Raw genomic sequence first — 26,057 nt, forward strand, 5'->3', positions numbered from 1 at the left:
CAACCATTGTTTGCATGTAAACATATGATTCTGACAGTTCTTTATTTATTAATTGATATCTATAGATTTTAACATTTGCAGTTGGTTAGAAATTAAATAAAGTCATGTCGTGTACAAAACTTTCCAATGGACTGCAACTTTTAAGTCGTAATTCGACAAGCCGTGCTCTTAGTTCTTCGGTAGTCAATTCATGGCGCAACTACAGCAACTCGCGTAGTGATGTAGAAACTTCCACTCACACTGGGCAGGTACATTCAACCATCGGTCTATTACGCAAACATTATACACATTTTCTACTTCGTTTTTACATACACTTAATAAAATATTGCATTTTTATAATTAGGTTTTTGACAAAAATGATTATCGCAATGTTCGATTCGTTAATGCCAAACGCTATGTTAATGAAAATTGGGGTATTAAATTGATCGATGAAGTACCTCCAATTGAAGTTACAGATCGTGTTGTTTATTGTGATGGTGGTGATGCAAACTTGGGTCATCCTAAAATTTACATAAATTTGGTAAGCGGATATAAATTTATTTTATAAAAGAATGAATGAAATTGAAAAAAAAAATGTTTGTGTTTTTCTAATCCAGGATAAACCGGGACCACAAATCTGCGGCTATTGTGGCCTTAGATTCGTTAAGAAAGATGGACACCACCATTAAATTATTGTTTTTGGAAAAAGATGACTATGAGAAAATGCACGTGGGATAATTGTTAATTTGCATTGTCTCAGAATAAATATAAAATAAAAAATTCGGTGGATTTTGATTTAGTCGTGTAAATATAATATTTGTTTAATATTGATTATTGAGTTGAGCGTTTTATAACAGGTACAAATACTAATAAATTTGAGAGCAATAATAGATTAAGAGTTTTATCTGTTGGCATATGAATATATGGTATATGTGTGAATTTCAAAGAAACAATCCGTATTACGCCATTTGGTAAGCAAAGAGTAAACTTTTCTGGATATATTTTTGTAGACATGTATTTCTTAAGAGGTTTACCTTGTAAAAGACGTCGGGCTGTTAAATGCCAAACTTCAAATTGTTTTTTTTTCTTGAAATTAAAAAATGTTTTCTACAAAATTTTTAAAAAATTCTCTCAAATATAAGAGATTTGTAAATTTTCCTTTGATTCGTATGCGCAGTGATCTAAAGGAAGTAACACATACTGGACAAGTAATATAGAATATATTATATATATGTATTATATGTTAATATTAATCCTACATATATACATACATATGTATATGGACTATCTATACAGGTATGGGAAGAGGATGACTACCGCAATGTACGCTTTACGAACGCTAAACGTTGGGTCAATAAGAACTGGGGCGTTAAATTGGCCCATAAAATTGAAACTACAGTAACTCCTAAACGTGTAGTATATTGTGAGGGCGAAGGTCCACTAGGTCATCCCAGGGTCTACATATGTTTGGTAAATTAAATGTTTATAAACCTAAAACAACAAGTAATTGTGATTTTTCCAGGATAAACCTACTAAGCATTGGTGTCATTATTGTTTGAAATCTTTTGTAAAAACAGAACATGCGGCGGCGGTACTTGGGAAGAAGCCTAAGTGAATTAAAAAAAAAATTATTTTGTAAGGAAATTGACTCTTTTTACAACACAGTCTATTTGTCTGCTCAATTTATATGTACTACTAAAACCAGAGCTTAATATATACATATACATATTTTTATATTCAGAGGAAATAAACCCCGCAAATAAATTATATACAAATATAAAACAATTTTAATTGCACATGTAAGTAGGATATATATTTCAAGTGGTTTTAAGTAAATACAAATAGCTGTGTGATAAATTATATTTGCAACGGTATTAATGTATGTATGTAAAACACTTAAAGATGCTTTACAAATAACCAAATCAGATATGGCATACAAATTTTAAGAAACAATCCTTAACTTAGTTAATTTACTTGGTACACAGCATTTATGCATGTCCATACATATAAAAAAAAAGCTTAAACTCCCAAAACAAATATTTATACATTGACAAAGCATAAATGTATGTAAGCATGTATATTTTAAAAAATATAAAAAATAAGTTTTTTGAATTTCGTGAAAATTTTTAAAACTATATTTTACACAGTTAACATTAAAATTACTACAAAATAATATCAAAGTCTTTATGGTTGCCAATAGGTATTTTCATATGAAAAACAAACGTTTATAGCTAAATGATACAGGCGCTAATGCGCATTTGAGAATGAATATTAACTTAGATGAAGGATATATAATATATATGTATATAGCATAGGTATATATGTATGTATATTGATGTTATATTTAAACATCTTTCTTTGTTCTTGCACTTTAGATGGATTTCATTGAAACTCAGTACTGCAGTATCCCAATATTCACATTCTCACAAACAACATTTAGAACGTATATGATAAAAGTAATTATTGAGATATCATCGCGCTCAAATTTCTTCAATTTAAAGCAACCACACTTAGAAAAATCCATACCACGAATTAATTCGTGCTAACTAAAGAATCAAAGAAAAAATACTTTTGTGTAATATTCATCGCTGTCAATAGTTGTCGCTAAACGAACCGTCATTTAACATATTCTGAGCCAACTTACTACTTTCGCATATTTTTTATTAAAATACTACCGAATTCTAACTACACTGTCCTTCAATGTAGCTAAGCATTTGCGCGACTCTTTCGTTTGTGTATATATGTTAAACGTAAATCGTTTCAACAAATAAACAATTCTCGTTTTCTCATCCTCTCGCTGATGCCAGCGTTCATCAAACAATTCTAGTGAATTCATACGATTGCAGGTTCAATTGTTTGATCCAGAGATATACGTCCCCGAAATAAAGTTCTGTTTACGCTCCATGAAGATGCTCGTAATCAAATTAAAATATTAAGATATACGAAATAAATTCCATGAAAACAGTACAGAACCAGTATAGAATTGTACACTTGAGATTATAGACGATTGAATGTGTAGCATCAAAAAGTGAACATCCTATGTAAATCGTTTACACAATTCCAATTTACATCAAAAGATGAACAAATATTAATGCCAAATTCACCTGTGTACGTCTACCATACTGTTTCTGTATATGTTTCGGTTATACGTGTGGATGCTGCGGTCATCCGTGTTGTTGCTGTTATTATTGCTGCCGCTGCTGCTCTTGCAATGCTATCTGCTATCTGTAGCCTCAATTGAATTTCATCTAAAACACCAAACACTTAAGGATCTAGTTACTAATACATAGTATATCTGAATTTGAATATAGACGGGTAATAAGTTGCCAACAAGGATTCGGCCAATAAGCACCACTGGTCACCAGAGGTTCCTTGGTACGGCGTAACCTTCTTTTGTTACGTAAATATTGCGATCCGAATACTCTTCGGACTTGGCGATGCCACCATCCTTTTGTTTAATTACACCGGAACCGCCAGCGTTATCGTATGTGGTAATTGTTTCTGATTTTCCATCAATGGTACGTGTTATAGTTGTTGTTGTATTACCTTGGGAGTCCTTGGTAACCTTCGTAGTCTCATAACTACCATCCGGTTTACGTATAGTTTTAGACATTACGCTCTGGCTGAACAATTTCGGACCCTATAGCAGCACAGAAAAAAATTTCTTTTTGTAGGAGTGTATATAAATATAAATATATTACACCCAAATAAAAATGAATTAAGTAGGTAAGATTTGTGGAATCTACTTTATAAATTCCTTATTTGAACCAAGAAATGTTTTTGTACACCTAATGGGTGCAATTTTAAGCGTTGGAACTTTCAACATTATGAACTGCTACATACCTGATAAGTTCCTTCAAAAACTCCTCCACCAAATGGTGCTGATCCACGTGGTATCATGGGAGTCATTGGTGTCATCATATCGGGCCGAGTGCGCGGCATACGTGGCTGCTTCGGGGCGTCATCACTGTCTAGGGTACCATGTATTTTACCCAAAATTTTCTCCTCGTCGCTCAATTTTTGTTTACGTATAGGATTACGAATAGCCTTGTTGTCGTTGCGTGGTAAAATGTTGGGCAATTCCTCATTGGGTGATAAGCGTTGCATTAGGGAATGCAACTGATCAGCATAAATTCTACAATAATTTTTTTTTTAATACCATTGTATCGGTTTTATATTTTGTATTAGTAATTCACTTACTCGCCATCTAGATCAGTGTCCATTATTTCTGCTTTCTTCTTTTCAAACTCTTTTAAAATATCAATATTTTCAAAGCCTGGCTTTAAAAAGTCCTCCTTCAAATCTTTGTCAATTTTAACATCACCATCTATATAGGTATGTCCAGAATTTTGTATAATTAAAAATTTATTTATTAGATAAACACATTTTAATCAATTAGTTACCTTCAAATTCATTAACTGCCTCCAAAATTTGCTGCATTTGTCTCTCGAAGTGCTTTTGCAGCTCTACAGGATTTGTGAATATTTGAAAAGCAAACTTGCGGTTATCATCAAACAGCTCGTCGTCTGTTTCTGCTTCTTCGAACCACTGCGGCTTCCGAAACTCGTCCTTTGCAGTTGCACTATCGAGTAGAAAAAAATTTTTGAAATCAAGATTTCCATAAATTTTAATATCTAACTACTTTAAATATTCTAGAGCAGATTTTTTTTAATAATAGTGGCGCTTATTCAAATAAAAAACACGCTGGCAACACTCGAAGGATATACTGCAATATGCGCAGCCTCCGAATATTGGCCTGGCCAAAGTATCTACCCAAGTATATAATTTGCACATTATCGATCGCAAGTCTTTTCATTTTAATAATATAGAAAAATTACGGTATACTGCAATAACTTACTCACAAGTTATCATCTAATATGCATACATATGTTTGCCCGATGGTAATTTCACTTACTCTTCCTTACGGTCGGTTCCGTTCAAGCTTGATGATTCCTTTTCGTTCATTTTGAACATTTTACGCAAGATATCCATTTTTTGCACTTTTCAAGCACCGCTACAACGACCAACACAGTAGAATTGAATCCGAATAGAACGTCACACGACGACCACACAATCAGAATTAAGTTCAAATAACAATCACAAGTATGTTTATCACAATACTATTTCGCCACTCAATAGCGTCCAAACACTGGTTTTTTTGAATAGTAATATATTATATATTTTTTTATTTTGCTTGATGTTGCAACTAATCTTTAAAACTCTTGATTGCACTGATAGGAAAAGAATTTGCTCGAAATTTTCTCTATGCTGTCACTTTTTATCTTTTTCAACCTTTCCTACCGTTCCGTTCTCTTGCTTACGTTTTGAAGATGTATTCGCCTTCTTCTCATAAAAACTGACAGCCGCCTATCCGTCGTTGGTGCGTAAAAAATGGGTAATGTTTTGGGAAAATATAAAGCTGATAATGATTGTTTTGGGAAATTTTATGCGCTTTCTGCAACTGCCACCGTCAAGGGAACGTAAAATTAGGCACAACTGTTAATTTTGACCGCTTTCCAAATATTAAAATTTCAAGCAAACGTATGCATATGGATGTCGATAATGCAGAGTTGAACATTAAAACAAAAATTATTTTTGTCAGCTGTACAAAAATTTATAAAACAACACAATCGAAATGAGTGTTTTCCATTATACCGAATATGATTAGCTTCTTGGTAATGGATAAATCTAATTCGTTAAAATATAATTTTTCTTATGAATGGCAGCATCGCCATATATGTGCATATGTATTAAAATTAAAACCATTAAATATGAATTAACGTATTATATTAAACGAAACGTTTATGGTACATTCTAAAATGATCATATGTAGCCACAAAAATACTTTTTTGCAAATATAAAGTACAGTAAAGTAAAAATATTTATAATACCACCTTTAGTATACCTTTTGTTTTTGTATGTACATATATGCCCATAAACTACATTTCGAATAAAATGCGCAATAATAAATTTTGGAAAAAAGAAATTTATAAATAAACTTACAAATAATTTGTACCTGCATATATGTACTTTGATACATACAAATGTATACATAAACATTATTATGAGACACGCAGTATTGTGAAACATTTCATCAATTCATTGAATAACTTATAACTATATGCATATGTGAGTACTTATAAAAATTATCAAGAGCAAATCTCTGGTAATTTGTTCAATTCCATTAAATTACAATAGTGTACAGTATAAATAAATATTTTTAAAGTTTTGATTGTGCAATGTATTTGGCCTTATTTACCTTTGGTATACACTCTAGTACTTCTTTACCAATTTTTTACGAGATCGATGAAATATTCTTAAAATCTCTTATATGATGGTGTGTTTTACATCCAACATTGACAACTTTTTGGAGTAAAAGAAGTATCAATGAAAGAGTTGTTACAATTATTTGTTCCTCTTATGTAGTTAATTTGATCTATATATGAGTGCTTATATTCTAATAATTTATGTATTGTACACTAACCAACATTCTCTTTGTTTTGCTCCTTCAGTTTGGCCTGTGCTAATTTCCACATTTTGTTTTCATCGGCGCATTTGGTGGTTATAACAGTACGCACCTCCTTTTCGTTTACTTTACTCCGTCTAGTAACTGCAAATATGATGTCTTGTACCTTTAAAGGATTTAACATTTTCTTAAGTGGTTTATTATGATCTTTAAAGGCTGGTGAGGGCTTTCCAGTCATTGAGTGTGTGGCTAAGGTAAAACGATCGAAAACTCCTATCATGAGTTTTCTTGTAGCCATTGATGCATTTTCCCAATTAATACTATCGTAAATTTTAGTCGGTACGCGGGTATTGTTTGGCCCAATCGATGTATAAGAATTCTTTTTAAACTCGGAGCTTGCTAAAGCTGGAACTTCCTGCACATCGTTTGTGATTTCATTTACAATGACCGGTTGTTGTTGTTGTTGGTGCTGCTGTAATATCGGCAGATTGGAGTGATTATCGCCCGCTGCTACTGACTGCTGTTGTTGTGACATTTCACAATTTTCTGTACTAGCATATTGAGGCACAGCTTGTGCAGACTCTGTCGCTGCGCGTATGTTTAAGTAATCTGATACGGCCTGTTTGGATTCTGGAAGATCGCAATTGTTTTGATCGGGGTTCTGTGAAAGATTCTCTTTAGACATTTCAAATCGTTTCCGTTTTCCGGAACCTGTCAGAGCAGAATTTTGTTGATTCTGTCCCGCATCATTCTCGAATTTAATATAATTAACATTGGCTGCAGTTTGGGGCTGTTCCTCCGTCAAGCATATTTCTAAACGTTCAGAATCAGCGGAACCATTTAAGTTCAAGCCATTTTCTTCTTCGGCTATTTCTATCTCTATAGGTCCATCTTGACCGTTGACACCGCCATCAGCTATTATTGTGTAATTCACCTTCCGTGGTCGAGCTTGTACATTATCACTATGCAAGTCCTGGTGTTGAATAGCTACGTTCACATTTTGCGACACATACTGATTTTGATTACTGCTCTGCTGTTCTGAAGAATACGTCTCCGGTCGTCGTCGTGGAGATATCTGTGTTTGTGGCAATTCCTCACAGTGTATATTCCTTGGACTCACCTGTGTATTATATATCTGAAATTGTGTTTCTGTATATTGTTCATGTTGTTGCCTTTGCACATCGTGGGAATGGTTTTCATGTAATTGAACTGGTATTTGATTTACGATTACTTCTTGTAACTGTTGTCGCGGGCTTCTTGCTTGTTTTGAATTCGAGCTTCTCCTACATCCACCTGATGGTTGTTTCGAAAGCATTTCTGACTGGGTACGGAGTTTTGACTCAAGGTCACGTATTTTTTCTAATAATGCTTTCTCTCTTTGCTTTTGCTCTTCTTTATTATACATATAATCATCACTAATACCGAGATCGGCATTTGAAGTCTGTGTCCATGTATTGAGCATCATCGGGCGTTCATAACAATATTGCATTGGGCTGGATCCGCCTGCACTTGAATATATTGTTTCAGCCTGAGGATGGTTTGTGTTGTGGATAACGTGTCGATTAACCGATTGAATATGCTATTAAGATATTTTGTCATTTTAATAAACTATATTCCGTTTGTGTCTTCGATGTAAACTCACCATTGAACTACGATCCATTTTTTAGTTGTTCGAAGGATTGCTAATTAAAATTTAAAACTTGACAACACTGTGGTTTGTGTGAACTGAAAGAGCGTACAGACCTGAATAGTCTTTGCTCCGAAGTTGCTTGCTGTTATATATTTAATGAACTCTTCGCAAGCTAAAATAAGGGTAGGAAAATGAGTTCCACTAATGCAACCGATCACATGTCTGTACTCGTGATTGTAAACTCTGATACCCCATATATATTTTCTTTAAGCGTTAAGAGCTGTAAAACCCATATAGTAAATGAGAATTGAATTCTGCTTTGAATAGAGCCTTTTCTGGCGTATACGTGCATATATACAGGTAGTTGGAAAAATTGCATAGCTACATACCTCTGCTAATCCACTACGGCCTGTTATTGTTCGCACTGAATGCTACCTCGAAATGGTTATGTACTTAAAGCAAAACATAAATGCAGATGGTTTCTGTACTGTACTTTATATATGTACATATGTAGCTTACCCCTGGTTTATAAGAACAAATATCATAGAGGACGTGCTATTTGCCTGAGAAGTCAACCTTCGTTTCAATTCTACTTCGAATAAATAGTACCTCCTTTTCAGCACACAATTAATCAGGTACTTGACATATATGAATGAAAGAATCTACTTGGAGTTAAAGCAGTTTTAGGATTTTCACTTCTAAAAATTACGCCAAGTTTAACATTGTTTTATCAAAACTAGACAAAGTAACAGCAAATCATATTACTGTTTTAAAGCTATATTTCGCGCGCTCCATTTTAAATAATTTTTGGTAGTTGAATGAAAAAAGAAAACAGCAATAATTGTGGGAAGCATACAGAAATTAAAAAATTAATATTTGCCTTGTTGCCAGATTAACTAAATGTATAATATTATCGCACTCGAAATAGTTATACTATTTGTTTAAAGTGTTTCGTATTCTGCTCCTCGCAAGGTAGGGAATTAGGATTTTGTCAAGTTTTATATAATTTTGAATACCTAAAATGGTCTAATACCAGGAAAACCACCCCTAACGATGGTTGAACACGTCTTTTTCTAGTTGGCGCGCTTTTCAGTAGTTTTGCCTTCTCTACTTTTACAAAATAACAGAAGGGTGCATTTAATAATATATATATATTATATATGTTTATTTATACATAATTTGTATGGATGTATATATATACATACGTACGTACATATATACCTACATCCAGAGAATGTAAATGAATTCATTTCATATCCCTTTACATTCTCTGCTAAGAGTACGTATCTAATTAGATAGAAATATGTATGTATTTTTATATATTTTTATTATTATTTAATGTAGTTTAAAATTTTGGCAAAAATTTCCAACAACTTTTATAGCAATTAGAGATTTGTTTAATAAATTAAGTTTTAAATATGCACTAACAAATTACTTTCTATGAGTATTTTATAAGTCGGAAAGAAAAAAATAAATTTGAAATGCTAAAAATGTGTGTAATAGATTGTCTTTTGCTTACATTGTTTCATACCATCCTTCCTTTTTTATTAATTTGTATCAATTGCTTTATCTTTAAGCACTGTTAATTAAAGAAAGTATAACCAAATAAGTTTAAGACAGTTAGAAATTTGCAATATAGCCAGTAAATTCCACTATATATAGAAAAAGTGCAGAATTAACATATAATATTTAATGACAAAAGATTTGCAAAAGTTATTCAAACAATATGACCGATGTAACAGGTAGAGATTTAAAAATTCTTTAACATAATATCAAAGTTTATACATTAATAATTTAATTATAGCTTCGTGTATAAACATAGTTCGTGAATTTATAATAAATGCTTCAAAAGATTTTACAATAACTTTGGGACTTAATAGTAATACTACTAGTAGAGAAGAGAAAGTTTCAACTCCAACCAAAAAAAGGAAAACTTTTAGATGTACTAATTACCGAAATGTGCGGTCATGTTAATGACGATTTAAGACATCTTTGGTATGTCAGTTGTGACTGCTATTATGATATGAGCGACGAAGAGATAAAAAAGCGAAGAGAAAAAATAAAGAACATTGGATGATTTTTTATAGATGTTTGTTGAAAACCTTAATGAGCCTTAACGAGGACCCCTATTTGCATGTGAAGTTAGTTTTGCCATCCAGGATACAGAGAAAGTCCAAAATATCAATGAGAGAGTATTTATACTCACCCACTCACATCCCTGATGAAGAACCAATTGTAGTTCTTGGTCAAAACAGTACCTACATTGGTAAAGCTGATTTTGATAAAATTTGCTGGAGAAATAGCCAAGGCGCCGCACGAAATCTAAATACTACAAACTAACTTCACAAAAACATTTTTAGAACCTTATAAAATTGCTGATATTGAATCTTGCGTGCTAACATGCTCAAATAGTAATTCTGCAGATATATTAAAAATCATGGCTAGAAAATGTTATAATATACGGAAAAGATATATAAAAATACGAATATCTGCTTAACATTCCTAGATGTTGTATGATAATAACTAGTTTTATTAATAAAAACTTTGCCTTACCTCCTTATTCTGTGGTTATAACGTAAGTCAGCCAATTTATGTTTAGAAATTATATTTAAATAGCACTTAGATTAATTGCAACTAACTGAGAACGATGAAAACTCATTTCGAATATATATGTTTTGTATTATTGACAATTTTTGAAAATTGATAATAATTCGTATTTCTTTTTTATTCACTACACATTCTCGAAATTACAACAACAACTCATTTAGATTTTTTCGGATCCCATGCCTGTACTTTTGGTGTTGTGGTTGAATACGGCATATATTGTTCTGCAATAAATAATATAACTGATTTTTATAATGTTTCATAAATACATACTAGCTACATATAAATTGGAATTGAACTATAAAAAATCTTAAAAATTACATAGCTATTTTGAAATTTAAATAAATTTGCTATTTTCGGTTCCATGTATGTACGCATTCTCTTATTATATCTAAACTAAATTATAATTCAGAACAGTTTGATGAAAAATACAATTATTTGCAATATTTGTATTAATGATGCACATGTATGCCTATATTGGGTAGAGGGAAAAATACCTGAGTAGGTACATGGACGATAACGTTTATGGTCATTTGTTAAAGAAACGACTTTCTATATAAAATTGGATTAATGAGTATAATTAAAATTATTTACCTTTAGTGCCAGACAAATTTTCACTGTGATCAGCCATCCACTTATATTTGGGACGGCTACCATCGCGTGTTGGCGGTAAATCGGTCTGAAAATATAAACCACATCATTATTGTTTCATAAATTGCTTACAAAAACAAAAAAATAATACCTTGTAATGCATCCAGCCATACCAATCAGCGGGTATTTGTGAACCGTCATATTCCAAATTTAAGTGATCGGCATATTCCACCCAACGATTGCGGCCGTAAAAGTAATAAGGATTTTCATAATACCTGTTGCCATATTTGTCTGTCCCTACGAGTGTACCAATTTTTAGATCATCATACCTGGAAATTCATAAAAAATATCTATTTAATATAACTTAGTGAATAAGTCAGATAAATCTTATATAAGCGAGACTCATAATAATCGAAATCACTGACCTGTACATTTTCATGTAGGCATTCTTTATTCCACCCGATTGGCGGATTATTTGAAAAATTTTACCAAGACGGTCTAGTCCCAAATACTTGGCCATAGTTACCTAAAAATATTTCACTAAAATCTAAATATGCTAAAAAATAATAATAAAAAAGACATTTAAAAAACTATACCTTATGCGAAGCAATAACCAATGTCAAAACCAGCTGATTTTATCTTTCAAAGAGATTACTTCAAATTCGATGAGTCGATAATTATCAATTTTACAATTTTTTGACACGACAAACATGTTTTAAAATATATATATGAATATGTAATATGTGAAATTAATATATTTGAATGTTGGATAAATGTATATGAAATCAATATTTAGGTTGTTTACATTTATTCAACTGTTTATTGCTCAACGAAATTACAAATATTCAATTTACTCGAACAAAATATTTAGACTGAATACACCCAATGCGGTTTTTGCATTTAGCGATAGCTGTCATATTTGACATTTTTGATAAGCGTTTTCGTTTTTCTATGTGTGAATCATTTTTGTGCAATTCTTAGATTATTTCCAAAAATTCATAAATTTTTTATATTGAATTAAAATATACCTGCTTTTGATTGAAACAAAATAATGGCTAAGAATACCTCTAGTTCAGCTTTCCGCAAAATTGATGTGGATCAATATAATGAGGATAATTTTAAGGAAGACGAAGCAGACGCAATTTCAGCCACTGTTGGCCCAGATGAAAATGAAATAACGACACTTCTTACACAAGGCAAATCTGTAGAGGCTTTAGTTAATGTATTACAAAATGCGCCTTTGCGTTGCAAAAATCAACATGTGAAGGTATGTATACAACTTTCTATAAAAGCATGCATATAACATACGAAATAAAAAAACATATATGCAGGACAACGCCTTGAATACAACTCTACGAGTATTGCTCTCCATCAAATCATCACAAATGGATCAAGCTGTCGACGCACTCGAACAAAACGATTTACTAGACGTTTTAATGAAGTATATTTATCGTGGCTTTGAAATTCCCTCAGAGGGCTCTAGCGGGCATCTATTGCAATGGCATGAAAAAGCATTTGCCAAAGGTGGTGTGGGCTGTATTGTGCGAGTCCTTTCTGATACTAATCGAGCATAATCTATATTACCGTGAATCAACCTAAATTTAAGTGAGTGAAAAGAGCAAAAGTAAATAGTTCTGGCTTTTACAATACTTCCATAGCTATACTACAATGAATAATTAGTTAAACTCTACTACATATACATACATACATATGTTGGTTATTAAAAAATGTTGCAATACACTGGCGTATTTTGTTGCAATTGTTATTCTGCTGGCCGTCTTGTATGGATTCTCATATGGAAACTGATGTGTCGTGAGTCTGTCGTAGTCAATATGTTGTAGTCAATATGTTGTATCAAATTTTTTTTTTAATACATGTAACAGTGCATATAAATTAAAAGAAAAATTATACTATTTATTTTTGAAATTAAAGTATTAAACCGTTCGTTTTCTAACTGCATAAACATATGTGTATTCAATAACAGAGACAAGAAATAGAAGTTAAGTGCAATGCTAACCAATATAATCGGGGGCACAATATACACTAAATTAAAATGAAATATTTATACTTAGGTACTGAATGAATTTCAGCACATTTCAGTTTATTTAAGCTTTGGGACGAAGCTGATCGGTACGGTACCATGAAAAGATAGTTGTAAACTTGCAGCTTACTACTCACAGCTACAGTTACTGCAAGCAAGCCGTTAATATATTATATAATGCTGATTATTGCTCAACGTATCATCGAGCAGAATATAATTAAGTTATAGCAAAACAACTAATATAATGTTTATTATTATTTTTATTTATTTTTTTAACAGGGTATCATTTTGTTTTGTATCCAGTATTATCTGTTTATAATAGTGCATATTATAAGCATTATTATGAATTTTTTTTTGATTAACTGAACTTATGAGTCGTGTTTGTTTATGGGCGAGATTACTAGTTGCTCTAAATATTTGATTATGACCCAAACACATAACGAAAACAAAGACTACTAACAAATACCGCCACATATTTTCATTCATAACAAATTATTTTGACTAAACACTTAGAGGATTTTTTAAATTACCTAATTCGAATCAAAAGAAAATTATGATGTTTATTTATATATATATTTTTGGTTTTGAAGTAGAGTGAAATGCATTAAGCGTGCTGAATTTAATATTTAAAACATTTTATATAATTACACTTCTTATGAGTGCATTGAGTGGAACTTTTAAAAAATTAATTAAAACATATACTAAATGTATGTATATGTGTATAAATTTCCACTTTTACCAGGTCTTTTGATTACAAAACGAACGAAAGCAATTGACAGCACTAATGTTATTTAATATTTTATCCAACACTACTTTTTTGGGTAACTAAAAAATTATGCATGCGTTTTGCGTAAATGAAAAATTGTAGAATTGGTTAAGAAAATTTGAAGTGAATAATAAAAAGTAAACTTGACAATGAACATATGTATGTATTATATATGAATGCAGCTTTAATGAAAAATACAAATCACCAACTGGTGACGAAGCTCTAATGACGACACATGTTGTATTTGCAATACAGTTCAAAAGTCGCAATAGTCATATCACCAAAAATGTCTCTTTACCACATATGCGTTTCGCGAATTTCGCTTATTATGTGATTTGCCCTGGTGAGCGCCTGATAAAGATAGAGTAAATGTTAGTACAAATAAATATAACAATATATATATATTTATATATATAATTACTTTCAACATATCGGCTGCCTCTTTTCGTCGCACTGCAATATGATCCGATTCGTTGAGTAAAGTTTCTGCCCTTTCCGACTTGTACAAATGTGTGACTAGCTCGCTTTGTAAGTTATCCTTAACGTGATTAACTAAGAAATGCATTATAGCTTTTGGTACCGAATCCTGAATGGATTTGCGCACAATGTAGAAATACGACTTAATTAAGCGTTCTGAAATATATCAAATGTATAAGATTTTATATAAATAATTTTTGTAAAATGAGTATAAAATATTTATATTATAAATGAATATATAATTAGACAACTCACCAATAACATCACAATCCTTTTGTTCCTTATCGGTTAAACGCCTTGAACCATGTTGAACTGGCATATCGGGCAATAAGTTAACCGGTTTTAAAGGGCTCGAAATATTATTATGTAAAGGAGTATTACTTGCAGAATTATCGAAGCTATCTGGCGCTCTAACCGACGGTGACGTTGACGGTGCCGGAGGTAAAATTGTTGATAACCAACTATTACCCACGGCATTTTCGCCTATATGATTCTGTCAATTTTGAAAATATAGTGTGAAAGTGAAAAGAAGAATTTAATATAAATAACCTACTTGCTCTTGAGTATCATTTTGCTGTTGCTGTTGTTGTTGTTGATGTTGCTGTTGTTGCTGTTGCTGCTGTTGTTGATGCGCTGCTGACACTTGTGGTGACGAATTGGAATTACGTGGTGTTGTATTGGTGCGCCTTTGTACTTGCGCACTCAAATGGCTGAATGGCTCAATGATATTATCCGCCTTCAGTAGACTGGGCACTAAAGCAGCATCCTTATGAAAATCGGGGTGCTTGGTATTAATGTACGCCAATTCGATAGCCACCAGATTTTCGACCATTACATTGGTGGCGGGCAGACGTCGTCGCAAAAGTTGCGTAACCACATCAACAATTTTCTCATGTAATTTCGGGAATCTAAATATATGATAAAAATTGTTATTTATTACTAAAATTTAATTAAATAATGTAAATTTGATGTGTTGCGCTTACCGCAGCATTTCCTGTTGTACTTCATTGCCGCAATGCTGTACAATGCGTTGCATTTCTTCGTGTATTAACTCTACGCAACGTAATGAAGGCTCCTCTAAGCGTCGTATTTGCCGCTTCACTAGCAATTCAAATGAAACTTCGGGTACGAAAAGGGCTGGCCGAGGACCGGTCGCATTGCGTATAGCTGTCAATATATCCATTTTACTTAATCCGGATAATGGATGTATGGAATCTAATGTGCGGCCAAATGTCTCATGAAAAATATAACAAATGCGCGCACCACCACAAAGTTCGGTCGTTTCAATATTACGTGCGGTACCTTCAATGGTGGAACAGTAGGCACTAGCAAATTTGGTTATGATTTGTAGTAGTGTCTGACTTTTATCCGAAACGTCTTCGCCATAGGAGTGTAATAGAGATTGGAATTGTGAAGACATTACGTTGACACGAGTCTGAAATTGAATGATATAAAATAATAATTATAAAGAATTTTTTTGTTTTTAAGTATTTGACAAAGTAAATTTATACAAAATATTTACTTTCAGATCCGGTAAGCAATCGCGTATGTGATGCATAAGCAAACGATTTAAAGTTTTAGCTAAGTAAGGTGTGCCATTACGAGTAGCTAATGTAGGGTATTTCCTTTGCAAAAACGCCGCTTCATCTTTAAGTTGATCGTCAATTTGTTTCTTATCAATTATATCCTGTTGCGAACGATTGACCACACCAATTATTCCCAGTTTTACTGGTATTACTCGGCCGCACAATATATCAATAGCGTCAGTGCCGGCGTCCATGAGATCGAGTTTTGTAACAACGGCTAAGGTGCGTCGACCATCGGGATCACATTCTTTAGCCAATTTTAACGCTTCACTTGTCGCCATATCAGTATTCGCGGCGGTCACCGCCAAAATGATAGAATTCGGATTATCAATATATTTTAGAACCAAGTCTTTAATTTGTGCTTCGATGTCTTCGGGTTGATCACCAACAGGCACTTTAGTTATACCGGGTAAATCAACGAGGGTTAAATTTACGACGCGTGTTGAAAATATTTTCAGATTAATTGGTTCGGGACAAATGCCTTTATTGGAGCCGGCAGCACGGTCAGTCTCTTCTTCAATTTCGTTGCGAATTTGATTGAAATCCGTAAACACTTTTTTGGTGTGCAAGAATTTGCCCCACTCTTCTGCATTAATTGTTCCTGCAAATATTCATATGCTATATTTTTCCATTGTTCGATTAATAAATAAAAAGCTGGTTTACCATTTTCAGCCGAACGGTGTTCCCTATCATCGAGAGGACAATGAATCAGCTGTAAAATAAGTGGCCGACGCGTCACTATACCTGTACCACGGGGTAGAAAAGAGCGTCCCACCAAACTCTCTATAACTGAACTTTTGCCGGAACTCTAAATTATTTTAAAATAGAAAATGAAATTGTAATCACTCTTCGATTCAGTTTCGAGCAGTTTAATATTTATTGTAGGTATAATAAGACCTACGTATATGCCAATGCTTGTCAGAAGTTATCACTTCCTTTTTGTTGTGTTTTTGTATTCTCCCAGAAATCGGAAAATTAATCTCTCTTAATTAAATTCTGAACGGCTTAAAATCTATAAAATGTCTCCCTGATACTAATGTATTCTAAGCTTTCGCATTGCTCGAGAAGATCGACAACTTTAAACAACGTTTATTCTAAAAATTTAGTTATTTTCCCCCGACAGTGATTTGAACCCAACAACTGCCGTGTGGTAATAATTCACACTCACTTACTCGATAAAGCGATCGTTTATAAGTTTAATATTTAATTGGAACTGATTAATGGTTTTCTCAGGTCTCGTGTTGCATGTTTTTATGTATAAATTAATATATGTACGTCATATTAACGTGCAGATGAGTGTACGTGTCGCAGAATAAGTCAATGAAGCTGTATTCTGCCGTCATTGCAACAAAATGTTTAGTCGCATCACAATCGGTATTGATTTTTTTTTTACACAAATCACTTTGGACTTAGAGGTTACATAAACAATTTATAAACATATCGATTTATAATATTAATCCTAAAGTATTGACATTTTTTCGAAGCCGGCTACTGTTGTGCTATTATATAATTAATGCAGAAAGGAAAATATTGTGTCAACTGTTCCACATTAAAATATTTCCGTCTTCATAACCCTGAATTGCATTCTGCAAAAAATCGCAAATTGGCACATGCTACCCTAAGCTTATACTACAAGCCACTTAACTGCACTTTTATCAGTTTATAATATATATGCTGATAGCATTTAACTTTACTCTCGATTGAGCTATTACTTACCTGACTTCCAAGTACTACAATTTGGGGCAATTGTATAGAATCCGATCCAACTGTGTTGAAAACATCTTGCAATTTATTTATAACCGGAATAAGTGCTTCCATTTTGACAACGACACTCACAATCACACTGAATTAATAGTTTAACTTAAGTTTTAGTTAATGTTTGTTCCCTACAATATTATACCTTTATTTAAGGACTTTCTACAACATGTAGTATATAAAATACAGTTTTCGCACAGTTCTCCTATTTTTGCTGTCTATTCGGTGGAAAACTGAAAATACTGGCCACCATTTATGTCAAACAATAAATGTTGCCAACTTATTGCGAATCCAGTGTTTCATTGTCGCTACAAAAGCTATTTCATAAACACAGGGTGTTGAAAGTTAATAGGGCAGATCGTTGTCTATCTTATTATAAGCATTGCTATTGTTATGTACCATATATTAAAATGATCAGAATGATGAAAATATTTGATTTATCGATGTTTATATATGTATATTGTTTATATATTATAAATTGAAATAACTTGAAGTTTTTGGCTTGACTGAAAGATTGTCGTAATCAAAAAATCTCTGTTCTTGCATTTGAGTACTAACCTTAACTATAATACTGTAGAAATTGTATAAACATTTCATCTGATCGTTCGTTTTGATAAAATATTGTTTCTTGATGGAAAAATTCCGTTGATAGAAAGCAATGACTTGTATGTGTACCAAGTATAATAAACCAACCAGGTACTGTTTTGCTGAATTTCGTCGTATGCGCGCTAAAATATATTATATAATCGCAGTTCAGAAAGGCCACAAGAGGCAGTAACTCCGTTAATCTTTGAAATTTTGTTTGGTGGTAATAAAATGAAATTTAAAAAGGAAAATAATATGTCGGTCACATCATCCACAAATGTTTACAAATTTAAAAAGCTTTCCGCGCAATGGCTTGTGGTACGACCGACAAATTTAAGGAACTAGTCCCCCACCCACCGTATTCGACAGGTTTGTCCCTCCAACGACTTTCCTAGATTCAAAAAGTGGCTCGCTAGAAAAAGATTTCACTCAAATGAGGAGCTCATGCTAGAAATAAACGTTAATTTTGAAGGCCCCGAAGATTTAACCGGTATCGACATGTGAGAGGATCGTTATAGTAAATGCATTACTCTAGAGAAATACGATCTGTTATTGTTAGGTCCAAGGTTTTTCAGCCCATGGAGGAAGTCCATCCAGACAATGAGATACCCAATACAATGATTCCTGTACCTCTGATTAAGTCGATATAAAGACTATATAGGTCAATATGTAAGATATCAAAATGAAATATGCCCACTTTCAATTTGCTGAACATAATGTTATAATTGTACTAAAAGTTTGTGCCATAGGTTCAATATTCTGTTACTAAAGAAAAAAATGTGTAATACTAACTAACTATGAATTTTTAAAATATTTTAGTATTAAATATCTATTAAGAAAATAGTCTGAATAGTCTTCAATATATGTACACATGTTAGTGCTTTCGTGTCACCAATATGAGCAATTTGCTTAGAAAACGCAACAGTTTAATTTAACGTAAATAACGGAGCGGTAATTACATTTATGACGTTTTTGCATTACATATAGTATACTAACTTGTAGCAATTACTTTGATTTTTTAAATTGTGTTGTATTAATTAAGAGTCTATTTTAAAATAAAATTTTCCATACTACGCAAATATATATTACGAGGACTGTTGGGTAAGATCGTTCGGTCAAGTGTATCGAACTATAATTGAGATATGTATAAATCGGCATTTTTTCATAATTTTACCTTTTCCTTTACAGGTTAAGTACTTATCGGATTACATTATTAGGTCTTCCATTTTCAACAAATTGATAGTTTTAATTATTTAGTATTTATATAAAATTTCAATCAAAATTTGTTTTATCTTTTATTTATTGACTTGTCTTTTAAATTTGGATTTGAATACTAGTTTCAAAGCGCAGTGAGACAGGAAGTTAAATATTGAATATTATTTACAGAAGAAATAGATTAATTATTATAATTTTTATATCCTACCCTATAAATTATGGTATATATAACAAGTAAGGAAGGGATAAGTTCGGACGTAACCGAACATTTTATACTCTCGCAAAGTCAAATGGTATACTCGTTTGAGATTTCTTTGTGGATTGACCGATATTTTCGGTAGAACGTCAACTATAGGCACTGGGGTCTACATATTCAGTACCTAGGGGCTTGAACAGTTTTGGTTCGATTTAGACAGTTTTTGGTCACAAGGTGGCATACTTTAAACGTATTATTCACGCAAAGTTTTACGTGGCGGTGCCACGCCCACCCTTTGAACGCGGTTCCTATAAAGTCCTCTCATATCATCCTAGAGATAAAATTTAATGACTCTGGCGTGTTTAGGGCTTGGGTTATCGCGCTATCACATGGTAGGTAGAGGTCCTAAAAACATTTCCTTCCAGTGAATTTTGTTATTATAGCTTTAGCGGCTTAGGAGATATTAACATTAAACCTATTAGGAAGCGGAACCACGTCCACCTTTTTAACAAAAATTTAAACTGCAGATGCCCCTCCCTAATGTGATCCTGTGTACCAAACAACAGTCTTGTATCTTATTGTGGAGCTTAGTTATACGATTACGCCCATCTGCAACACCAACCGTCTTACGGTACCAAGAAACATGTGTACCAAGTTTCATAAAGATATCTCAATTTTTACTCAAGTTACAGCTTGCACGGACGGACAGACAGTCACCCGGATTTCAACTCGTCTCTATATCCTAATCAGTTATATATATAACCCTATATCTAACTCGATTAGTTTTAGGTAATACAAACAACCGTTAGGTGAACAAAACTATTCTACTCTGTAGCAACCATGTCTGTCTGTCCGTCTTATATAACACCGGTTGAACCGATTTTTGGATCTGATTTGTGCATGTTATATTTCTGTTTCTCCTACACCAAAAATAAGGAAAAAAATGCATTTTGATTAAAGTTTGCTTTTGCAAAAATTTTTTTCGTATTTCTTTTATGTTCGTATGGACAAATCAGATTCTTTCGTATCAGGCAAAAGCAAACGTTTAAAACTAAAAAAATAAACTTTTCAATGTCTAGAATCAGAATTTGAGCATGAAAACAGAAACCCAAAAAAAATTTTTTTGTTGATCGGTGTAATGAAACTAGTAATTTTTTACGATATTGTTCTCAAGTTCTTCACCAAGAAGCTGGTCATTTGTCGGAACCATCGATATCAGCCCTTAACATTTGATGTTTTCAGATGTTTTTAAATGATACAAATCACTCTAGCGTTGTGACTTTGGTACAAATGGAGTTCAAAGTTTTGATTTTTTAACGGACTTTTCATTTGCAATATATACATACATATAAATATATACATCAAAATCTGAAGAAGATCGATTGGTAAATTTATCGATAGGATTTGATAGAGTTTCAAATTAATTTAGAATTCTAAACAATACCATATGTAGGCTTGTACGAGTATATATGTATATCCGAATAGTTTGAGTATTTCTTGCCAAATTACGCTTTATTATGTAAGTATGTAAGTAATTAAAAGAGCGCATGTGCACGCAATCAGCAGTCAGTTGTTGTGTCAGTGACATTGACATTGAAGCTGAAAACAACATTGGAGTGGAATTCGAAAATGCTCCATCGAAAACTTACAATGCCGTGGAGCTAATAAAACTGCTGGCAAGCTAGTCATAACATCTGAAATCATTGAATGGGTGACTGAAAGAGCAAGTCATGATTTAGAAATAGTTTATACATATATATATACATATGTATACTTAATACTGTTTTCTTTTATACTCTTGCAACATGTTGCTAAAGAGTATAATAGTTTTGTTCACCTAACTGTTGTTTGTATCAAACTAATCGAGATAGATATACGGATATATGTATAAAAGATCAGGATGACAAGACGAGTTGAATTCGGATTGACTGTCTATCGGTCCGTCTGTCTGTCCGTCCGTCCGTGCAAGCTGTACCTGGAGTAAAAATTAAGATGTCACAATGAAACTTGGTACACGTGTTCCTTGGTAAAAAAAATTAGGACGAGTTCGTAGATGGGCGTAATCGGTATCAAAATATCATAACTAAGCAGTTAATTAAGATACTGTTAGAACTGTAATTTGGTACTTGAGATTGCAGTAGCAAGGGGCACACCTGTGGGTCAAAAATTTTGAACAAATGGGCCTGGTCCCGGCCTATAGGAGGTTTAATATACATATCTCCTAAACCAATATACATAGTTATAATAACCAAATTCGCTCAGTATAAATCTCTTAAGACCACTACTGACACTATAAAAATGGATGAAGATGGTACAGTTAAAAACTACTAAAAGCGTGATAAATCTATAAATAAATAAATTCTTATGCTGCAATGTAAAAATGGGATGATGATATCGGACTACAAGCACGTCTACTTCACATACCTATAACACAATTTTAAATTCCATCGCATTCTTTTACATTTCCAGTATACGAATTTAGCACCAATGAAAGTATCGGGATAAAAATTTGCACGAATACTGACTTTGAAGTGTGCCAGGTTATGACCAAATTTTATTTAATTCGAAATAAAACTGTTCAAGCCCCTAGGTACCGAATATATGGACCCAATTCCTATTGCAAACTTTTTTTAAGAATATATCTGTCAATTTGTGGGATATATTATAGAAATTCAGAGAAATACTTTATCTGATATCAATATGCCCGTGTGACAATAATGGGTCCTCCATAACTTTATACCGCAAATGTCGGTGAATATGCGAGTTATTTTAATGAAATTGAATTGGTGTGTTTTTTTATAACAATGTATCTTTGTGCATAAAATAGATAAAATCGAGTCTTGCCTTAGCCGCTATATAACTAATATCAGAATTTTAAAACATCCGGTTGATTTTTTCCCGCATATATTGGTGCTGGTATGTGAGGTACCTTAATGAAACTCAGAGATCATCTTTTTCTGTTAATAATATGTTAGGTTAGGTTAGGCTAAGGCTAATAGATAAAAGAGGTTCAATACTATCCCTATCTCTCATATACCAAATATAAGATTTTCAAACTTCTGATTGACTTACCGTATATATCGGTCAATATGTGATATATCTTAACAAAATTAACTGAATGGATAATATTGGACATTGGACTATAGTTTCATGCCGAAAATATGTGATATTGGTCTACGAATTACCCAAATCCCCATATACCACTCAAAATGTCGGTCAGTGTATGAGTTAAATATTTATAAAATTAATTAATTGAAGGAGTTTCCCCGGATTTGATCCTTGCAAGTTGCAAGAGTATGCAATTCTCGGTTACACCCGAACCTAGCGATTCCTTACTTGTTTTTATTTTGACTCCGTTAATTTTTTAACTAGTTTTGAACTACATATGTATATGTATTTAATGGTTTATTTCTTTTGTTTTTAATATTAATGAGATGTTAATGAAGTTTGTGCTCTTGTGTTCTTAAGCGATTATATAATTTATTTTTTCAAGTAGGTAGCCGAACTAGCTTTATTGGTTGTGTTATGTAATAAGCTTAATTCTACAATATTATATACATGTATAAGACCACATACGTATTTATGTATTGCGAAGATAAAGCTAAAAAAACTTCCAAACTGCTAATTTAATTTTGTGCTTTCTAAATTATCGCTTTTAATAGGGTTTTTTTAAATAAAAAAAATTTTACTAACTGATCTACGGTGTTTTAATTTATTAAGTCAGTCAATAACGAGAGAAGTGTCATTAAAGATACGCACAATACCCTGACAGAGAGGATCAAAAAATTGTTTCTTTTTTAAGTTAGACGAATATTATAAACGGTATTTTCGCATGTTCAAATAGACTTATATAATTTGTTATGAATGTTCTTCAAATTTGGCGACTTTACGCCAAAATGAAAGACCTAGTAAAAAAATATTTTCCAATCAACATTGCTACTTATACTATTATTTGGACAATAGCTGTATGTGCCCCAGTAGTTTAGCAGTATAAGTTTGTCAATAGGCCAGAGAAATCGAAGAAGTATGGATGTATAGCTGATGGATGATTTTGTTAGTCGCTTGAGAAACTATTAATGCTGCCATAATTGAACAGCACATGAGTATACTATATATCCTTATATGTATATCATAAACTCACTGAAATAGAAATATTCCTTAGACAAAGTATGATTTAACCGATAATTGGCTCGGTTATAATGAACAAAATTGGGATATCCTTATGCAATAGGTTCCACGTTCCAAACCCTCTATGATTATAAATATTTATTTAATTTTTTGTATAACCCTTTAGTTTTGATCTCGATGTCAATTTTCATGTGAATATCGAAAAATAGTAAAACTGGTCGGCTGTTGTGTTTTCGACCGCTCGACTTTCATCGAACAATAACCATTCATTCGGCTGCTGATTGTATTCGGGTATTTAATGATCATCTATATATAGGATCTATATATCTGAATAGAGATCACATCGCCGCAATAGCGCCCAGCAGTATCCTGAAATTTATCAGAATGTTGGTGGGTCCGTGTGAAAGAGTGAGGGACACAATTGACCTTAGGTCGCAATGCAAAAAAATATATTTTCCTGTACATGTAGGTATATAGTTGCATACATAAATTATAATCTTTAAGCCCGGGATAGAAGGCGCGTAGTTAGTCGCGGTTTCGATTCGCAAATCCGATTGAAGCGCTTGCGCTCGCGCTCGCAAAGTCTCTAACTGGGGTTTCCTGAACTCAAAACTCAGGTCTCGGCTGACTGCCGCTAATTTAACGTAATATTTGCTCGTAATAAATGTGTGATACATACATACATACCTACATATGTACCATATACAATAATGTACATATATACATATATATTCGTATATCGTGTTGCTGATAATTATAACTACATAGTTAATTGTATCGTTGCTTTTGCGCTTCTCATTCTCAACAATCAAGTCACTATAAAATGAACTGTCGTATCACTGGCGTCGGCTGCTGCTGTTTCTTGAAGACATACCTACAAACTCAGGTATTGACGTACTTATGTAGATATGTGTGCGAATAAGTGTGCCGTCGATTGGAGCGAGTTTGTATATTGCTTTTTAGCGAATAACTAAAAATATTAGAAGCCAGTCGGCAAATACCATCGAAACAACGCGGAACTTATAGTAACTAGTTCGAAAACTCGGAAGTTCTTAAGTTTAACTACCTTTCTGGGCTTTTGGGTTTTCAGTTCAAACGTGCTGGCAAAGTGTAAGATTTTGTATTGTGATTGCGTAAAGTATCGGAGTCGGAAAATAAACAAAAAAAAAAAATAAATAAATATATAAATAAAATAAACAAAAAATCGAAAACATTCGTAATAATAATATTTCGGATAAGTGTTTCCGATAAAGGATAAAAAAAATAAAGTGGTTTATAAAACTTAAACTATTTTTTAAATTTGGCTTTGAATATCATGTAAGCACTTTGTGAGAAAAAATTTTAGTTGCAAAAAAAAAATTAAAAAAAAAAAATTTAAACAAAAAACAATTACTATATAAAAAAAAACTCTTTAAAAAGTTGTAAGAACCCAATAATTTGTAATACACTTATTATTATATTATATTAAATAAGGATCTTACGATTATGTGTGAATTCCTGCATTTCGATTATCTTATTTCTTATATGGTATATAAAATTTAATTTTCTTCATTATGCTCCAGTATTTAAGTTCTTTAGAGTTGGGGTTTTATTCATAGAAGCCCGCTATACTTGTAGAAAAAGTGATTACTGTTGTTAAAACTCACTGAAATCGATGTCTACATGATTATGTTTCTGAGAAATCGGTATTATCGTAAGATTAGTTGTTTACCGAAATATTTCTTTCGGGTTGATTAAACGTCTCACGTTATAAGCTATTACAGGACTGTTGGGCGCTGTTGTGTGCAGACCAGCATGCCTAATTTTGGTATATAGACAGCGAAGAGCTTAACTTTTTGTCTACAAAAATTAAAACAGGGTAAATATGTGTTAGTTAACGGGACACTGTAGCATCGTACAGAGTTGTTCCGTAAATTAAGGTATAGGAATCAGCAAGAAAATCCTCATAGACGAGGACATTTTTGAAGAACCAGATCCTTTTCGTCGAATCAGTCACAATGAAATAGGAAGTACATATGTATTTCATAGCAGCAGGTCG

The 26,057-nt window shown here is 32.6% G+C and overlaps 7 protein-coding genes and 1 pseudogene across 9 annotated transcripts in view; 4 read left to right on the top strand and 4 right to left on the bottom strand.

Annotated features, from left to right (window-relative positions):
- Window positions 1-38: 38 nt before the first annotated feature.
- ND-13A (NADH dehydrogenase (ubiquinone) 13 kDa A subunit) lies at window positions 39-793 on the top strand. Its single transcript, XM_036366998.2, has 3 exons — window positions 39-248; window positions 344-520; window positions 597-793. The coding sequence occupies exons 1-3, from the start codon at window positions 105-107 to the stop codon at window positions 666-668; spliced, it is 393 nt and encodes a 130-aa protein (XP_036222891.2). The 5' UTR covers window positions 39-104; the 3' UTR covers window positions 669-793.
- On the bottom strand, window positions 75-5,294 carry LOC106620282 (uncharacterized). The gene is made up of 5 exons (XM_014238743.3): window positions 4,895-5,294; window positions 4,383-4,561; window positions 4,180-4,306; window positions 3,823-4,114; window positions 75-3,619 (listed from the first exon to the last, which is right to left on the bottom strand). The coding sequence occupies exons 1-5, from the start codon at window positions 4,969-4,971 to the stop codon at window positions 3,338-3,340; spliced, it is 957 nt and encodes a 318-aa protein (XP_014094218.2). The 5' UTR covers window positions 4,972-5,294; the 3' UTR covers window positions 75-3,337.
- A 455-nt stretch (window positions 5,295-5,749) lies between these two features.
- On the bottom strand, window positions 5,750-8,876 carry insv (insensitive). The gene is made up of 5 exons (XM_070107547.1): window positions 8,595-8,876; window positions 8,465-8,527; window positions 8,189-8,355; window positions 8,088-8,127; window positions 5,750-8,024 (listed from the first exon to the last, which is right to left on the bottom strand). The coding sequence occupies exons 4-5, from the start codon at window positions 8,103-8,105 to the stop codon at window positions 6,459-6,461; spliced, it is 1,584 nt and encodes a 527-aa protein (XP_069963648.1). The 5' UTR covers window positions 8,106-8,127; window positions 8,189-8,355; window positions 8,465-8,527; window positions 8,595-8,876; the 3' UTR covers window positions 5,750-6,458.
- A 925-nt stretch (window positions 8,877-9,801) lies between these two features.
- LOC106620286 (uncharacterized) lies at window positions 9,802-10,835 on the top strand (annotated as a pseudogene).
- On the bottom strand, window positions 10,734-12,003 carry ND-B17.2 (NADH dehydrogenase (ubiquinone) B17.2 subunit). 2 transcript variants are annotated; one of them, XM_014238746.3, is made up of 5 exons: window positions 11,867-12,003; window positions 11,696-11,796; window positions 11,422-11,599; window positions 11,274-11,358; window positions 10,734-10,903 (listed from the first exon to the last, which is right to left on the bottom strand). In XM_014238746.3, exons 2-5 carry the CDS (start codon window positions 11,788-11,790, stop codon window positions 10,836-10,838), a joined length of 426 nt encoding a protein of 141 aa, XP_014094221.1. In that variant the 5' UTR covers window positions 11,791-11,796; window positions 11,867-12,003; the 3' UTR covers window positions 10,734-10,835. The 2 variants fall into 2 exon arrangements, with proteins under 2 accessions (XP_014094221.1, XP_036222890.1); XM_036366997.2 differs by having other exon boundaries at window positions 11,696-11,810; window positions 11,867-11,957.
- Window positions 12,004-12,195: 192 nt separating this feature from the next.
- On the bottom strand, window positions 12,196-18,141 carry Drp1 (dynamin related protein 1). The gene is made up of 9 exons (XM_014238744.3): window positions 18,041-18,141; window positions 17,857-17,983; window positions 16,804-16,948; window positions 16,077-16,741; window positions 15,538-15,989; window positions 15,108-15,462; window positions 14,810-15,047; window positions 14,499-14,710; window positions 12,196-14,428 (listed from the first exon to the last, which is right to left on the bottom strand). The coding sequence occupies exons 2-9, from the start codon at window positions 17,956-17,958 to the stop codon at window positions 14,372-14,374; spliced, it is 2,226 nt and encodes a 741-aa protein (XP_014094219.3). The 5' UTR covers window positions 17,959-17,983; window positions 18,041-18,141; the 3' UTR covers window positions 12,196-14,371.
- Window positions 12,322-13,233, top strand: Arpc5 (Actin-related protein 2/3 complex, subunit 5). Its single transcript, XM_014238745.3, has 2 exons — window positions 12,322-12,537; window positions 12,602-13,233. The coding sequence occupies exons 1-2, from the start codon at window positions 12,322-12,324 to the stop codon at window positions 12,842-12,844; spliced, it is 459 nt and encodes a 152-aa protein (XP_014094220.1). The 3' UTR covers window positions 12,845-13,233.
- A 6,854-nt stretch (window positions 18,142-24,995) lies between the features above and the next one.
- Window positions 24,996-26,057, top strand: part of LOC106620269 (ATP-binding cassette sub-family G member 1) — a 38,936-nt gene continuing 37,874 nt past the window's right edge. Inside the window, exon 1 of one of the 2 annotated variants that reach the window (XM_036366993.2) lies at window positions 24,996-25,336. The gene's annotated coding sequence lies outside the window, so the exon portion shown is untranslated. The remainder of the gene's footprint in view (window positions 25,337-26,057) is intronic. The other variant, XM_036366994.2, reaches the window with a different exon arrangement.

This window comes from Bactrocera oleae, chromosome 3, assembly GCF_042242935.1.
Source record: "Bactrocera oleae isolate idBacOlea1 chromosome 3, idBacOlea1, whole genome shotgun sequence".
Taxonomy (NCBI): domain Eukaryota; kingdom Metazoa; phylum Arthropoda; class Insecta; order Diptera; family Tephritidae; genus Bactrocera; species Bactrocera oleae.

Coding starts and splice junctions, on each gene's coding strand:
- ND-13A (XM_036366998.2), top strand. CDS start 105: ATGTCGTGTACAAAACTTTCCAATGGACTGCAACTTTTAAGTCGTAAT. Junction 249..343: donor CTTCCACTCACACTGGGCAG/GTACATTCAACC, acceptor TTTTATAATTAG/GTTTTTGACAAAAATGATTA. Junction 521..596: donor CTAAAATTTACATAAATTTG/GTAAGCGGATAT, acceptor TTTCTAATCCAG/GATAAACCGGGACCACAAAT.
- LOC106620282 (XM_014238743.3), bottom strand. CDS start 4,971: ATGGATATCTTGCGTAAAATGTTCAAAATGAACGAAAAGGAATCATCA. Junction 4,562..4,894: donor GGAACCGACCGTAAGGAAGA/GTAAGTGAAATT, acceptor TCTACTCGATAG/TGCAACTGCAAAGGACGAGT. Junction 4,115..4,179: donor GACACTGATCTAGATGGCGA/GTAAGTGAATTA, acceptor AAATTATTGTAG/AATTTATGCTGATCAGTTGC.
- ND-B17.2 (XM_014238746.3), bottom strand. CDS start 11,790: ATGGCCAAGTATTTGGGACTAGACCGTCTTGGTAAAATTTTTCAAATA. Junction 11,359..11,421: donor ATGGCTGGATGCATTACAAG/GTATTATTTTTT, acceptor TTATATTTTCAG/ACCGATTTACCGCCAACACG. Junction 10,904..11,273: donor AAATTTGTCTGGCACTAAAG/GTAAATAATTTT, acceptor TATTTATTGCAG/AACAATATATGCCGTATTCA.
- Arpc5 (XM_014238745.3), top strand. CDS start 12,322: ATGGCTAAGAATACCTCTAGTTCAGCTTTCCGCAAAATTGATGTGGAT. Junction 12,538..12,601: donor GCAAAAATCAACATGTGAAG/GTATGTATACAA, acceptor ACATATATGCAG/GACAACGCCTTGAATACAAC.
- Drp1 (XM_014238744.3), bottom strand. CDS start 17,958: ATGGAAGCACTTATTCCGGTTATAAATAAATTGCAAGATGTTTTCAAC. Junction 16,949..17,856: donor TTGTAGTACTTGGAAGTCAG/GTAAGTAATAGC, acceptor AAAATAATTTAG/AGTTCCGGCAAAAGTTCAGT. Junction 14,711..14,809: donor AAAGGATTGTGATGTTATTG/GTGAGTTGTCTA, acceptor GATATATTTCAG/AACGCTTAATTAAGTCGTAT.